General features: G+C 31.4%; 1 protein-coding gene across 2 annotated transcripts; it reads right to left on the reverse strand.

Moving 5' to 3' along the window:
* Positions 1-1,387: 1,387 nt before the first annotated feature.
* LOC112784463 (ABC transporter B family member 19) lies at positions 1,388-10,381 on the reverse strand. Of its 2 annotated transcripts, XM_025827671.2 has the most exons (10): positions 9,737-10,381; positions 9,552-9,606; positions 8,640-8,815; positions 7,592-7,792; positions 7,042-7,301; positions 6,647-6,963; positions 6,328-6,551; positions 5,289-6,108; positions 4,961-5,202; positions 1,388-2,839 (listed from the first exon to the last, which is right to left on the reverse strand). In XM_025827671.2, the coding sequence occupies exons 1-10, from the start codon at positions 10,007-10,009 to the stop codon at positions 1,631-1,633; spliced, it is 3,777 nt and encodes a 1,258-aa protein (XP_025683456.1). In that variant the 5' UTR covers positions 10,010-10,381; the 3' UTR covers positions 1,388-1,630. The 2 variants fall into 2 exon arrangements, with proteins under 2 accessions (XP_025683456.1, XP_072085770.1); XM_072229669.1 differs by lacking the exons at positions 9,552-9,606; positions 9,737-10,381 and adding an exon at positions 8,969-9,257.
* Between the last annotated feature and the right edge of the window lie 3,560 nt (positions 10,382-13,941).

The following is a 13,941-nucleotide window of genomic DNA, read 5'->3' on the forward strand; positions in this document are numbered from 1 at the left end:
GTAAAAAATAAATATTAAAATTCATTTTATCAAAATCAAAATTTTTCGAGCATCAAAATAACTATTTAGTCTTTTCTCACCAATCATTTTCCACATGCCTTTGTCTTCACACTCTTCTTAAAAAAAATACATAGATAAATAAAAATTACAAATTACAAAAAAAAAAAATAAAAAAACATACACATACACATACAACTTTCTCCCTTATCACACTGACAATGCATTGGAACTGCAAAGTTTTATTTTAATTTTTTATTGTTTCTTTGAGAAAGGACCTAAAAAGGGTCCAAGCTCTCTTGTAGCTTTCCCCCACTGTTTGCTTTATTCTGCCAGAACCAAGTACACATGTTGGAAGGTAGCATCCTTTTCAGTGAAGGTTTTACAAAGCAACTATGAATACATGTGATAAGGGCTCAGGATCCTTCCTTTAGCCCTATTAATTTTTATTTATTTTTTTATCGAATCCACCACTTTGTTATTATTCTTTAATAAGAGTTTATTTCGGTTTGGTTTAATTTTTGGAAGAATTCATTTTGGCGGATGTCTTTTAAAAGAATAAAATATTTTTTTATTTGAAATATTAGAAGTAAGTTTAAGAGAATAAATTTTGTTTAGATACATAAAGTAAAATTACTGCTGTCGGTATAATTGCCAAAACAACAAATGTAATGACAATATTAATTAAAGTGAATATATAATTGTATTTTTAATATAAAAGATATAAATGAATGCAATTCTCATAAAAATTGAATCAGTTGATAGACAACATTTTTTAAAAGAGTAGTTTCTTGAATGATTTTGTTGAATAAGTATTGAATTATATTATACTTTTTATAATTAAAAAGATCAATATTTAAAATTTTTTATGGTAAAAAATTTAGTAATTTGGCAGTAGAGTTACATGCTCACATTGTTATGTCCTTGGGTTAGCTAATGTGATTATTATGTCAATGGGGTCCATATAACATATTCCCCAAAAATCCAGAGCTAAAGTTGCACTCAATTTTAGTTAATTGTGATTGATAAAGTTCCCTTCCATGTTCAATGAGTGGCCAAAGTGGGAAAAATAAAAATCCTTCTAGACACCATCAAGTGGGTCACATTCTTAAGGGATTTCATGAATAAAAATAAAAACTTACTTAAAATAATGCTTCTCCCATCTCTCATTTACAATAATTCACATCATCTTCCCCATCTGATTGTGTCTCCATTTTGTTTAATAGACATAATAAGTACACCTCTCAATTTTTTTATTCCAACATTGCCACTAGTCTTCTTTAGATAGGTCCCCAATCAGAAACAAAAGTTGGATAGAAGTACTAAAATTATGAAGGGGAAAAATAAAAATAGGGAGGTAGCTAGAAAGCAAAAAGCTCAAATAACCATATAGATAACATAGTTATGGACCATTGATATTTGATTAATTTAATAATACTAGCTACTCCATTGGAAACAGAGTACTTTTTGTCCTCAAGGTACAAACCTCATGTAGCATATATCTACATCTAAAAAGAAAAAAAGAAATAAAAAAAAATCAAAGCATGAGGTTAATGGGAGGCCAAACATAATGATCTCAACCAAACAAGGCCTTATATTAAAAACAAACTAAAATGTTTTACATTTGTGTCCCTCAAATGTGATGATGTTGTAGTTGCAAGAGTCTAGAATATGCACCCTCAGGCCTGCTTATAAGCTCAGAATGGCTACCTTGTTCCACAATGCGCCCATCTTGGACCACACCAATGCAATCAACCCCTCTTATGGTGGACAACCGGTGCGCGACGAGCACCGTGGTCCTCCCCCTCATGAGCCTCTCCAATGCCTCTTGTAGCACACATTCTGACTCAGCATCAAGTGCACTTGTTGCTTCATCAAGAAGCAATATTGTAGGGTCCTTAAGGACAGCCCTAGCAATTGCAATCCTTTGTTTCTGGCCACCCGAGAGCTGCACGCCCCGTTCACCAACGGGTGTTTTGTAGCCCTCGGGGAGACCACTAACAAAGGCGTGCACGTTGGCAGCTCTAGCTGCCTCAATCACCTCGGATTCCGTCACGCCCTCCTTTCCATAAGCAATGTTTTCGAATATCGAAGCGGCAAACAATGCCGGTTCTTGTTGGACCAAACCGATCTTGAGCCTCAAGGATTTCAAGTTAAGCTTCCTTATGTCTTTTCCGTCCACCATGACTTTCCCGGCTATGGGATCGTAGAACCGCTCGATAAGGGCGATGACCGAACTCTTCCCCGATCCGCTCGCTCCGACGAGGGCTTGGCTTTGGCCTGCCCTAATTCTGAGGTTCAGATCCTTGAAAACCATCACATCTGGCCTCGAAGGGTATGCGAAATCAACATGTCTAAGCTCGATTTCTCCACGAATTGACTCGACCGGATCAGCATCAGGATCGTCTGGATCGATCCTGGTGTGCCGGTCGAGGATAGAGAAAACAGAGCCAACTGCTTCCCCGCCTCGGATTATCTCCGGGGCGAGGCTAACGGTCTCTGCAACCGAATTGGCCGTTATGACAAGGACCACAAAGACCTTAATGACCTTCGAGAAGGTTGAAACTCCTTTGCTGACCAAATGTGCACCGTACCATAGAATGAGAGCCTCGGAGGCATAAAGCGCGAGCTGCGAGAGGCCGAACAAGATGCCGGAGCTCTGGCTCCGGCGAAGGCTTCGCATCTGCGGCACTCGCAGCTCGTGGCAGAAGACCGATAACATCTTGTTCTGTGCATTGAATGCTGCAACGGTTCGGATATTGCTCACTCCTTCCCCAGCAATCATACTTGTTTTTGCATGCGCCTTCGCTGTGTCTCCAGCAAAACCTTTTAGGGAAAGTTGCTGCACATTCAAATTACCATCTTCTTAGAACTAATCCATAATCAATTGTATCATTTTTGCACTAATTATCCAACATAACTCTTATTCATAAACAGTAAATTCTTCTATTCATTTTGGCACAAAGGGTATGGTACAATAATAATCCACAAGAAAAGTGCCAAAAGTGCATTAAAGTCGATGTGGGACCTTAACAACAGATGGTTCATCTTAACATAGACACAACCTATACTACTAAATCATTTATAAGACACTGATAGATTTGAAGGTTTCATCACCAATCAAGTCTATTTCCTTGCACTGTGCCTAGAGCATGCGCATAATATAATGCTACAATGAATGAATAGAACATAATTTTTAGTGAATTAGTACACCCTATAATAATTAATAATAATAGGTGTAAATCACAGTTATCAAAGTTTGTTAAGTCCTGTCTAATCAGGGAATCATGCATGGGTAAAGCTTTTTTCTTTATAGGAACTTTCTATTATAACTACTTTAAAGTCATTTTATATTATTTATTTTTCTAACAATTTTACATGTTACTAAAAGGTTAATTTTTTTCATACCTAAAAAATTCCCACATGCACAGAAGAAACATTTTTGGTGCAGCAAAACCCACATGGTCTCACATGCATAGTCAAAAAAATCTTAGTAAAATACAATAACACATGTCCAGAAATCACTGTTATAAGTCTGTAAGAAATCCATTAATGGTAATAAAATAACCAAAAATAATTATAAAATTATAAGATTGCAGGTAGTCTAGACAAACTAGACCTGAAAAAGAATGAACATGGTCACGGGTGACAATCTATAAGAGAATTGCAGATTCCTAGACAAATTAAAAAGAAAATCACACACATGAAGTTTCCTTTTTAGACCCAGTTGAATTTCAAGTTCCCGGTATCCAAAAAATATTATTAGAAAAAATGGAAGCAAGTGTTGATCATGAGAGGATCATTTTTCCTTAAGCTTGCATGCATATTTGAATACCAATGAAGGAGCCTTCAAAATAAAGATATTCATTATAAACATATCTAAGATACATTAATTTATAAATATGTTAAAAAATTCAGAACAAAAATTAATATGAATTAAAAATAGTAGTCTAATATTTGATATAGTGTTAATATTGCCTCTTAAAAATACATATAATATTCCTAAGTAAAAATTACACTAACAAAAATGAAATGCTATATGTTTTTTCCTTTTTCTATTTGATTTTCATTGAGGTAGAAGACTAGGTTACTATATGAATTATGACATGGAATTTGATGCTCAGATGTGGAATCTAATCTAACTACCAATGCTATGATCTACCTCCATGCATAAAAAGAGCTAAGAGCCTAAGAGAATAGACTTGAACATAGCAATTAATGAGCTTTTAATAAGATGCCAATACATGAGTTATTAGTTTTCACAATATTTTAATGCACTGTGGAGTGTGAAGGGAAGCACGTGCACCCTTCAACTTAGGTGGGTCTTTGTTGTTTTTGTTTTTGTCGTTTTCTGAGGGTTAGATTCTTATTAAAGAGTGTGTATTGTAAGATAGAGTTTAATTTTTGAGTTACTTTTTGGGCCCCACTACTAGTACTATACTATCATAGACTCTGGTCAACACTTAGCACATGCACATAAAAAATACCAGTGTCTTTAGTTACTATAATTTAATCTTCTTATTTTCATTTTCAACTTTCTGGGAGTTTTCAAACATTTTATGCCATACTTTGTGGTGATCTAGGATGAATAACAAATTTGGACCTTGCTAATTACTAATTCACCTATTACTAATTCAAGTATGTTACACACAAAAAAAAACCAATTACTAAATTAATCACTCATAAAAAAATATATAAATAAATAAATAAAAATACACAAAAATATACGCTAAAAATTCGTAAATATAAAAGTACATCTAAAAGACTAGTTTTGCTAGACAAAAGTATAATGTCGTTAGTAAGTGTGTGTACTTTTTGTCATTAAAAACAATATATGAAGTGTACTTTGATATTTATCGACTTCAAACTCTTTTATCTGTATTTTTTTTATTTATTGAAAATATATATTAAAATATAAAATACTGAATTTGAATAAGTTAAATGAGAAATGTATTTGACTGACCTGAGCGAAATTAGCTAGGACAAGGAGAGGGAAGGTAGCAAGAATGAGAAGAGAAACCCTCCATTCAACAATGAAAGCAACAATGAAAGAAGTGAGGAGGGAAGTCATGTTCTGTAAAATGACAGAAATCCTCTCAGCAATGGCAGACTTGACATCAGCTGCATCCGTTGCAAGCCTTGCTGCCACCAGGCTTGAGTTGTGTTCCTCCTCATCGAACCATCCTACTTCATTCCTCAATATAGCTACCATATACAAATCAAATCCACATTAATTAATTACATAACATAAAGATTTAATTAGTATTAGTGACTTAATTAATGTTAATTACCTGCAAGCATCATTCTTCTAACCCTAGTGGTGAGGTTCTCACCCATGATACTGAAAAAGTAATGTTGAATCAAATATGCACCAACCGCATAGAGTCCAGCTCCAATGTATATAAACACATACTCCTTGGTTTTCTTCTCCATGGATGCATAGTTTCTATAGTAAAAGACTTCAATCATGTTACTCATCACAATTGCAAATGTTGGCCCAATGAATCCGGAGAGAACAGAACCAACGGCTCCCATGATTGAGTAAGGCCATTCGGGGGCATTCATCTTCAGCAGCCGGAGGAAGTATCCATCCGGGGCCGGATTCTTCTTATCCGTCTCGGCATTGGATATCATTTCTATGCGGCCGTCGGCTCCGGTGCTGTATTGGTAGCTCAAGTTCCTTAAGCTTCCGGATCGGAGGCTTAAGGACTTTGTAGACAGGGAATGGCTGAGGCGGGAGGACCGTGTCCGGCGAGTTGAGGGGTTGGAGAAGTCCCTATTTCCAACCATTTCTTGGAACCTAATTAGTGATGCATAGGTTCCTGCCTTGGCAATGAGTTCCTCGTGTGTTCCTGTCTCCACCACTTGTCCTTGCTGGATGACGGCGATGGTATCAACGTTTCTTATGGTTGACAGACGATGAGCTACAACCACGGTTGTTCTTCCCACCATGAGCCTGTCTAGTGCCTCTTGAACAATGCTCTCTGATCCCGCATCTAAAGCACTTGTTGCCTCATCCAAAAGCAGAATCTTTGGATTCTTCAACATTGCTCTTGCAATTGCAATTCTCTGCTTTTGCCCTCCTGATAATTGCACTCCTCGTTCTCCCACCTATTGAAAAAATGGTAGTTACTTCAATGATATATCTTCATATAAAAAATTATAACAGTTTACAATATTAGATGTTATTATTGAAGTAGTCACCGACGAAGATAGTTGAGATGTAGATATCTAACCGTTCTCAACTGTCATCTTCAGGTGAAGACATTTTTAGTATTCAGAATTTTGTGAACCAAAAGAGGGAAAATAATAATAATAATAAAAATAAACCTGAGTGTTATAGCCGTTGGGAAGCAAGGTAATAAAGCTATGAGCATTTGCAGCAGAAGCTGCTGCTTCCACTTCAGCCATTGTTGCATCAGGTTTTCCATAGAGTATGTTCTCAAGAATGGTGGTTGCGAACAGCGCAGGTTCTTGATTCACCAATCCGATTTGATCTCGCAACCATTTTAGTTGCAGTGTCTTGATGTCCACATTATCAAGCAGAACTTGACCTGCTTCGCCATTTCGAAATAAAAAAACAGAGACTAAGCATAACTCCATAGTTCAGATAAAAAACACCTTGCTATTTATCTAAAACTTTTTTTACCTTCATTTGGATCATAGAACCTTTCAATCAAGGAAACAACTGTACTCTTTCCTGATCCACTACCACCTACAACCGCCACTGTTTTCCCGGCCGGGAAAAAGATTGAGAAGTTGCGAAAGATCATGACATCCGGCCGCGAGGGATAGCTAAAACCAACATCCTTGAATTCAATGTTTCCATTAACCTCTCCCAAGCACTTGCCTTCCAAAGGATCCTCCACAATTGTTGGTTTCTGCTTGATGATCTCCATTAACTTGTATCCGGCTGCTTTGCCTTTACTAAAGGCGCCTAAATTTGAAAAAGACTGTCCCAAACTCCTGCATAATCAAAGCAGATATAAAAAAAAAATTGAAAGAAACATGAACAGAGTCATGAAAACTCAAAAAGGCTCTTACATTCCACCAACAATGGCCGAGAATATAGCCGTGAACGCCTTGCCTCCGTCGGTCTGTCCATTTCGGATGAAAACGCCGGCGTACCAAAAGACTAGTGCCCATGACATGCAAGCTATTCCATAGGTGCATCCAAGGCCTAATCCTTTCGCCATTCCTGCTTTATATCCAAGCTTCAGAGTGTTCTGTATTGCATCTGAATAAGAGTTCAGCGCCTTGCTCTCCCCAACGTAAGAGTAAACGGTTCGAACTTGCGCAATGGCCTGTTACATTTTGGAGATCGTATTGATTAGTCCAACCACTTTTCTTTCTTTGAGACAATGAAAATTGAAATACATGCAATATAGAAGCAACTTTAGGCCAATGTAATAATTTAGAAGACAGAAAATTAGATGCAGTTAACTTCATATGAAATTGATAGTTAAGAGTCGTTGATGACAATTTAGTCAAACATGTTAAATCATTTAATGACTTTCAACTATCAGCTTCACATGAAGTTAACTGAACCCGAATTTTCACCAATTTAGAAGCATGGAAACTTTCATGAACTCACCTGTTCGGCAATGATGCCTGCATTGGCATAGGATTCGCGACTCTTCGATGTAAGGCCGGTAAGAGTGTAAGCATACAAGCCGCCGGCGAAAGCGATGCCGGGAATCACGGCAACACTTAGAAGTGCTAGCCTCCATGCTGACACAAAACCAACCACAAGTCCAGCCAGAAAAGTTGAAAGATAATGTATGAAGTTCCCAACCTGAACCACAATCCACACACAAATAGTTCTTGAATGAGGAAAATTGGATTAAACCTTTTGCACTACAACAAGTATTTGTCTTATGGAATATTCAAATTATCAAAGGAAATTGGCAAGTTGTGTTTGGTAAGCATTTCTAGATAAAAAAATAAAGAAGCTGAGATAAAAACAAGACAGAAAAATGTATTGCATCTCTATTTCATAAGTATTTTAAAACCCAAAAAAATAATAGAGATAAAAACAAGACAAAAAGTATTATATAAAAATAGTACTCCTATTTTGGGAGTAATGTTAATTCACTCCAAAAATACCACTAACCTAGTTAGCAGGTTATCTTTTTAAATTTAAACTATTAAAAAAAAATAAAAAAAATAAAATCTATTTAATTAACAAAAAGTACAATGTTCTTTATACAGCTTTAGCAACACTTAAAAAATATTACTAAAATTAAGATTATACTTTTTTATATTTTTAAAAGATTTGTTACTTTTTATTTTTGAAATTAAAAAGTATTCTTAAATATATACAAAAAAATACTTTAGCTTTAACCATTTTTTTAAAATATTATCAAAGTTATACATTCACCCTAGTCATAGCATGCATCATTTTAAAATAAAGAAAAAAATTGTAGTAATTTATATTTTACTCTAAATAAACTCAGCCGGTGCGCATGTTAAGCAATATTAGCTAACATGCACCACTTTAAGGATCTATGATCATATCTGTGGAGCCCACATTTTGATGGATATGAACAACCCAAGAAAGTCCCATGTTCACTAATCACTTATATATATTTTTTATTTATTAAATTTGAAAATAATTTGATAATAAATAAAATTGAAAGCACCTTCTCACTGATGGCATCTTGAACAAGAAGTGTGTCCGTTGAGACACTGAAAACAATATCCCCTGTTCTTGCATCTGTATCAAAGAAACCTACATCTTGTTTAAGCACTGCTTCCAAATACTTCTTCCTTAGTGTACTCACTTGCCTCTCCCCACTATACATCCAGCATGAAATTTCTGCTCCAAATAAAAAAAAACGTTAAAAATTATTTTATATATTTTGAAATTTGAAGGACTAAATAATTAAATATTAAAAATCTCAGTCCTAATTTGAATAATAACTCTAATATTTATTTTTGGTTAGTGAAATAATAATGTGTAATTGTGTACCATAATTAATGCTGTTACATGTTTTTTTGGTAAATTAAATAACCCAGAAATCAGGGAGACTGATTGTCAATCCAAATCGAATTTAATAGACGTGGGACTAAACTGTTTCACACTTTTATTAAATTTAGAAAAAATAGAAAGAAGATGATGATCATTAATTAGAATGTGGTGTTAGAAATTAGAATGTTAGATGATAATGTTAGGCAAAGGGAAGATTGAAATTATGGGTTTGGAGATTTTGACAGGTGAAAAAAAAAATTAGCACAACACGTGGGATCAAACACGATATAGGACCCTCTTAATTTGGATGGAAGTGGTTATAAGAGTTACGCAATTAATGAATTATTATTATCATTAAAAAAATTATTTAAAAAAAAGAAAAGAAAAAGAAAAATGGTCCGTGAAGTGTGATGATCCATCTTCTTCACAGGTGAGGACAAACAAAAATTACTAAAAAATAAAAAAATAAGCCAATAATAAAGGGATATTAAAAGAGAAAGAGAGAGTTAAGGTAGTTGAAAATTTTGACCAAATGGAATGAATGAATGAAAGGAAATAAATGAAAAAGAAATAACATTATTACCTGCATATGATGATATGCAAACCACAAGGCCAAGGTACACAAAGTAAAGAGCATACTGCAATAATTAATAAAATAAAAATAAAAATAAAATAAAATAAAATAAATTAGATCTTAGATCTATGAGATGAATTTGGTAAGAAAATTATTAAGTTTTCTGAATATTAAAAGAAAAAAGATATATATACCTTTGAGACTTCCTGAGTCATCTTGTTAAGGTCCATTTGGTTCTTACCAAAACCGTTGACCATTTGACCGAAGAGGAGGAAGAAAACGGGCATGGAGGAGCCATGAACAATGGCGCCGATGGTTCCAGAGATCATGAGCATGTAGTCATACTTGTCTGCAAATGAGAAGAGCTTGAAAAATGGTAGGCTTTGTTCTTTCTTCTTCTCTGCTTCTGGTGGCAATGGCGATGGCGACGCTTTAGTATTGTTTGCTTCACTAACACCTTCAGCCATGGCAGTAACAGAAGAAACTCCTCACTCTTAAAAGGAAAAGGAAAAGGGTGTGTTTGTGTTGTTGCAAAATGTGGTCTTTATTGATGGAACTTTGGTGGGGATTTGAATGAATGAATGAATGAAGGTGAAGAAGATGAAGATCTGAAGAGAGGGAAATAGCAACGGTTTTTTGGTGTTGTTGAATGTAAGTTAGGAAAGGAGAGTGTGGTGATGACGATGATTGATGAGTGAAGAGAGTGTGAAGTGTGAAGTGATGAGTGAGTTGTTAGAGACAGTGGTCAAAGAAAGCTTTCTTCATTTTTTTTTTTTTGAGAGAGAGAAAGAAGAAAGAACAACATGAAAGAGAGAGAGAGGTGTGAAGTGTGGTTTTATAGTGAGAAAAAAGTGCTTTCAAGTCTTTAAGTTTTCGGATTTAGCTAAAATAATATCTTCTAAGGATGTAATAATATAAATTTTTAACATTTCTATGTATTTAATAGGTCAAAAGATTTTATTCCCTAATATCCGTAAAAAAAAAGGATTTTATTCTCTAATAAAATTTAGTAAACAAATATTATAAGATCAATATTTTTTTGTATTTAAATCAATACTAATTAATTTTTTTACTTCTTTTAAAATAAAAGTGTTAGATCTTATTTTTTGTTTTAGTAATATATCTATTTTTTCTAATATCTTTAAGATATGTACTAACAATATTAGACTATAAAATTTAGTGAAAAAACTATTATAATATCAATACTTTTTTGTATTTAAATCAATTCTAATTAAATTTTTTAACTAAAAGTGTTGGATCTTATTTTTTTTAGTAATATATCTATTTTTTCTAACATCTTTAAGATATGTACTAACAAGATTAGACTCCAAATTTTATTAAATCTTAAATTTTTTTTAAGTAATATTTCTATTGTTTCACTTTTGACCAATATTTTTAAGATATGTACTAACAAAATTAGACATTAAATTTTATGTAAACTTTGTTGCTTTTATTATTTTTTATGATAAATTTTAGAAAACTAATAAATTTTTTGACATCAATATTTTTATATTAATTTATATTTATATTATACAAAATCTTTGTACATATTTACAAAAAACTTGAATAATGAAACTAAAATTTTTATATATGAATAATTTTATTGTGAAATACAAAAATATTTGATCATTTTAGTGTTTTACACGATTGTAGTGGTAGCATAAAACGTCATTGACGTTTTATAATAAAAAAATTTAATTATAAAAGAACAAAACGTCACTAATATTTTGTAATAAAAATTATTATTTTAATTATTAAAACACAAAACATAAAAAAATATTATTTTAATTATAAAAATACAAAATGTTAGTGACGTTTTGTAAAAATAACTATAGCAGTATTTAACACATAATTTGATTTATCATAAAAGATTTTACACCTAATAATATAATATAAAAAAAAAAGTTCGAATAATGACACAAAGTATCATTTTAATATTTTATATCAAACTAATTAACATACTACAGCGTAGTATAGTGTCTGAGATGAATCAAGTATCAAGGTTATTAGGGACTTAGGGGTCGATAAAAATAAAAGTAAAAATAAAAACTTAATAAAAAAGAGCCAAAAAGGAATCCAGTAAACAGTGTCTTGGGGTTCTGTGCCTCTTGGTAGCATAAATTTTTATTTTTATATTATAGAAATGCTTAACAAAATTCTTTAAGTTAACTTAACCTCTAGCAACTTGAAAATAGATGAGATATATCTTAAATAATTAATTGATGAGATTATTGTTTTAACAACCATTTCCATTTTATTACAGTAATATAAGATTTTCAGCCTACATTTATATTTTCTAAACAATTTATACATCGGATAATATTAAGAAGATAATAACTTAAGATTATTTTATTTAATTTATAATTTAATTTATGTGATATTTATAATTAGAGATGTATAAATTTAATCTTACTTAATTATTTTAGTAACAATTAATAAATACAAAATAAAATATAATAATTAAAAAATATAAAATAAAATAATTTAATTTAGGCTATTTTAGATTTATTTTTTATTTTTTATTATTTTCGAAATATTATTACTCTTAAAACATGATAATATACAATATAAAATTTAATTTTTGTATCGTATTAAATATAAATCTAATTAAATGACTATATATAAAATAATTTCAAATTTTTTTATATATAAATCTAATTTGAAGTCTTAAGTTTTTGAATTTAGCTAAATGGTAATGTTAGAAAAACAAAAAAAAAAACTTAAACTTGTCTTGTATGTACTGATAATTAATAAATATTAAATAAAATAAATTTTAATTTTTTTAGCTGATTTTTTATTGTCTTTTAAATATTATTGATAATTAAAATAATGTCTTTTAAGGATGTAATAATATGAATTTTTAAAATTTCTATGTATTTAATAGGTCAAAAGATTTTATTCTCTAATAAAATCTAGTAAACAAATATTATAAGATAATTATTTTTTTGTGTATAAATCAATACTAGTTAATTTTTTTACTTCTTTTAAACTAAAAGTGTTAGCTCTTTTTTTTTATGTAATATATCTATTTTTTCTAATATCTTTAAGATATGTACTAACAAGATTAGACTTCAAATTTTATTAGCTCTTAATTTTTTTTTTAGTAATATATCTATTGTTTCACTTTTGACTAATAGTTTTATGAGATGTACTAACAAAATTAGACTTTAAATTGTATGTTAACTTTGTTGCTTTTATAATTTTTTTTATGATAAATTTTAGAAAACTAATAATTTTTTTCATATCAATATTTTTTATATCTATATTATACAAAATCTTTATACATCTTTACAGAAAGCTTGAATAATTACACAAAGTACATTTTAATATTTCATATAAAAATAATTAACAAAATTTTTTATTTTTATATTATAAAAATACATAACAAAATTCTCTAAGCTAAGTTAACTTCTACCAACTACTGAAAATAGAAGATATATCTTAATTGATTGAGATTATTGTTTTAACAACCATTTCCATTTTATTACAGTAATATAAGACTTTTAGTCTAGATTTATATTATACATCGGAGAATATTAAAAAGAGTCACTATACATTTAAATTTTTTTAGTAATTAAATTTAATTAAATTGGTATAAGTCTAATAAAAATTAATTTCATGAGAGCGTGAATACACATTTTAACTACATGAACGTTCTTCCTTCTCTCTCTTTCTCTTCTTCCTCATTTTTTTTTGTTCTTTTTTGCGTTTTTCCTTATTTTTTGCGTTCCTTCTTCTTTTTCGTATGTTTCCTTCTCATCCTCGTTATTTTATTGTTGTTGTTGCTACATTTTTTCTTTTTCTCCTCTTCTTCATAGTAATTTTGTAATATTATGCGTTTCTTCTTCTTCTTTATTTAATTTTTTTTGTTTTTATTTTTATTAAGAGAGTAAAACCAGAAGAATAATGAGAAGGTAAAAAAAAAAGATGATGAATAAGAAAAGAAGATAATGATAATGATGAAGAAGAAGAAAGAGGAGTTTTGAGTTCGATACATTCTGGTGAATTTTAATTTTGGTGCATTCTGGATTTACTTTCGGTGCATTATGGTCTAAACTTGTTTTGAACTGAGTTTGTTTGTTGTCATCATCATTAAGAAATTTCGGTGCATTTTGGGTTTAAACTGTTATACATATAAGAAGATGATGACAATAACGATAACAATGATGATAATAATGATGATGGAAGAGGAGGAGAAAAAAGGAAGGAGGAGATCAAAAAAATTCAAATGAAAAAAGAAAGAGGAGGAGGAGGAGATGGAGGTGTTGGCGTGGTGATTGTGACAACGACAATAATGAAAGAGAAAAATGAGAAAAAAGGAGGAGATGAAGAAGCAGCAGCAACATTAGGGATGAGGATAAATTAAAAAAAAAAAAACGAAGTTCTCAGATAAAGAAGC

This window comes from Arachis hypogaea, chromosome 20, assembly GCF_003086295.3.
Source record: "Arachis hypogaea cultivar Tifrunner chromosome 20, arahy.Tifrunner.gnm2.J5K5, whole genome shotgun sequence".
NCBI lineage: Eukaryota > Viridiplantae > Streptophyta > Magnoliopsida > Fabales > Fabaceae > Arachis > Arachis hypogaea.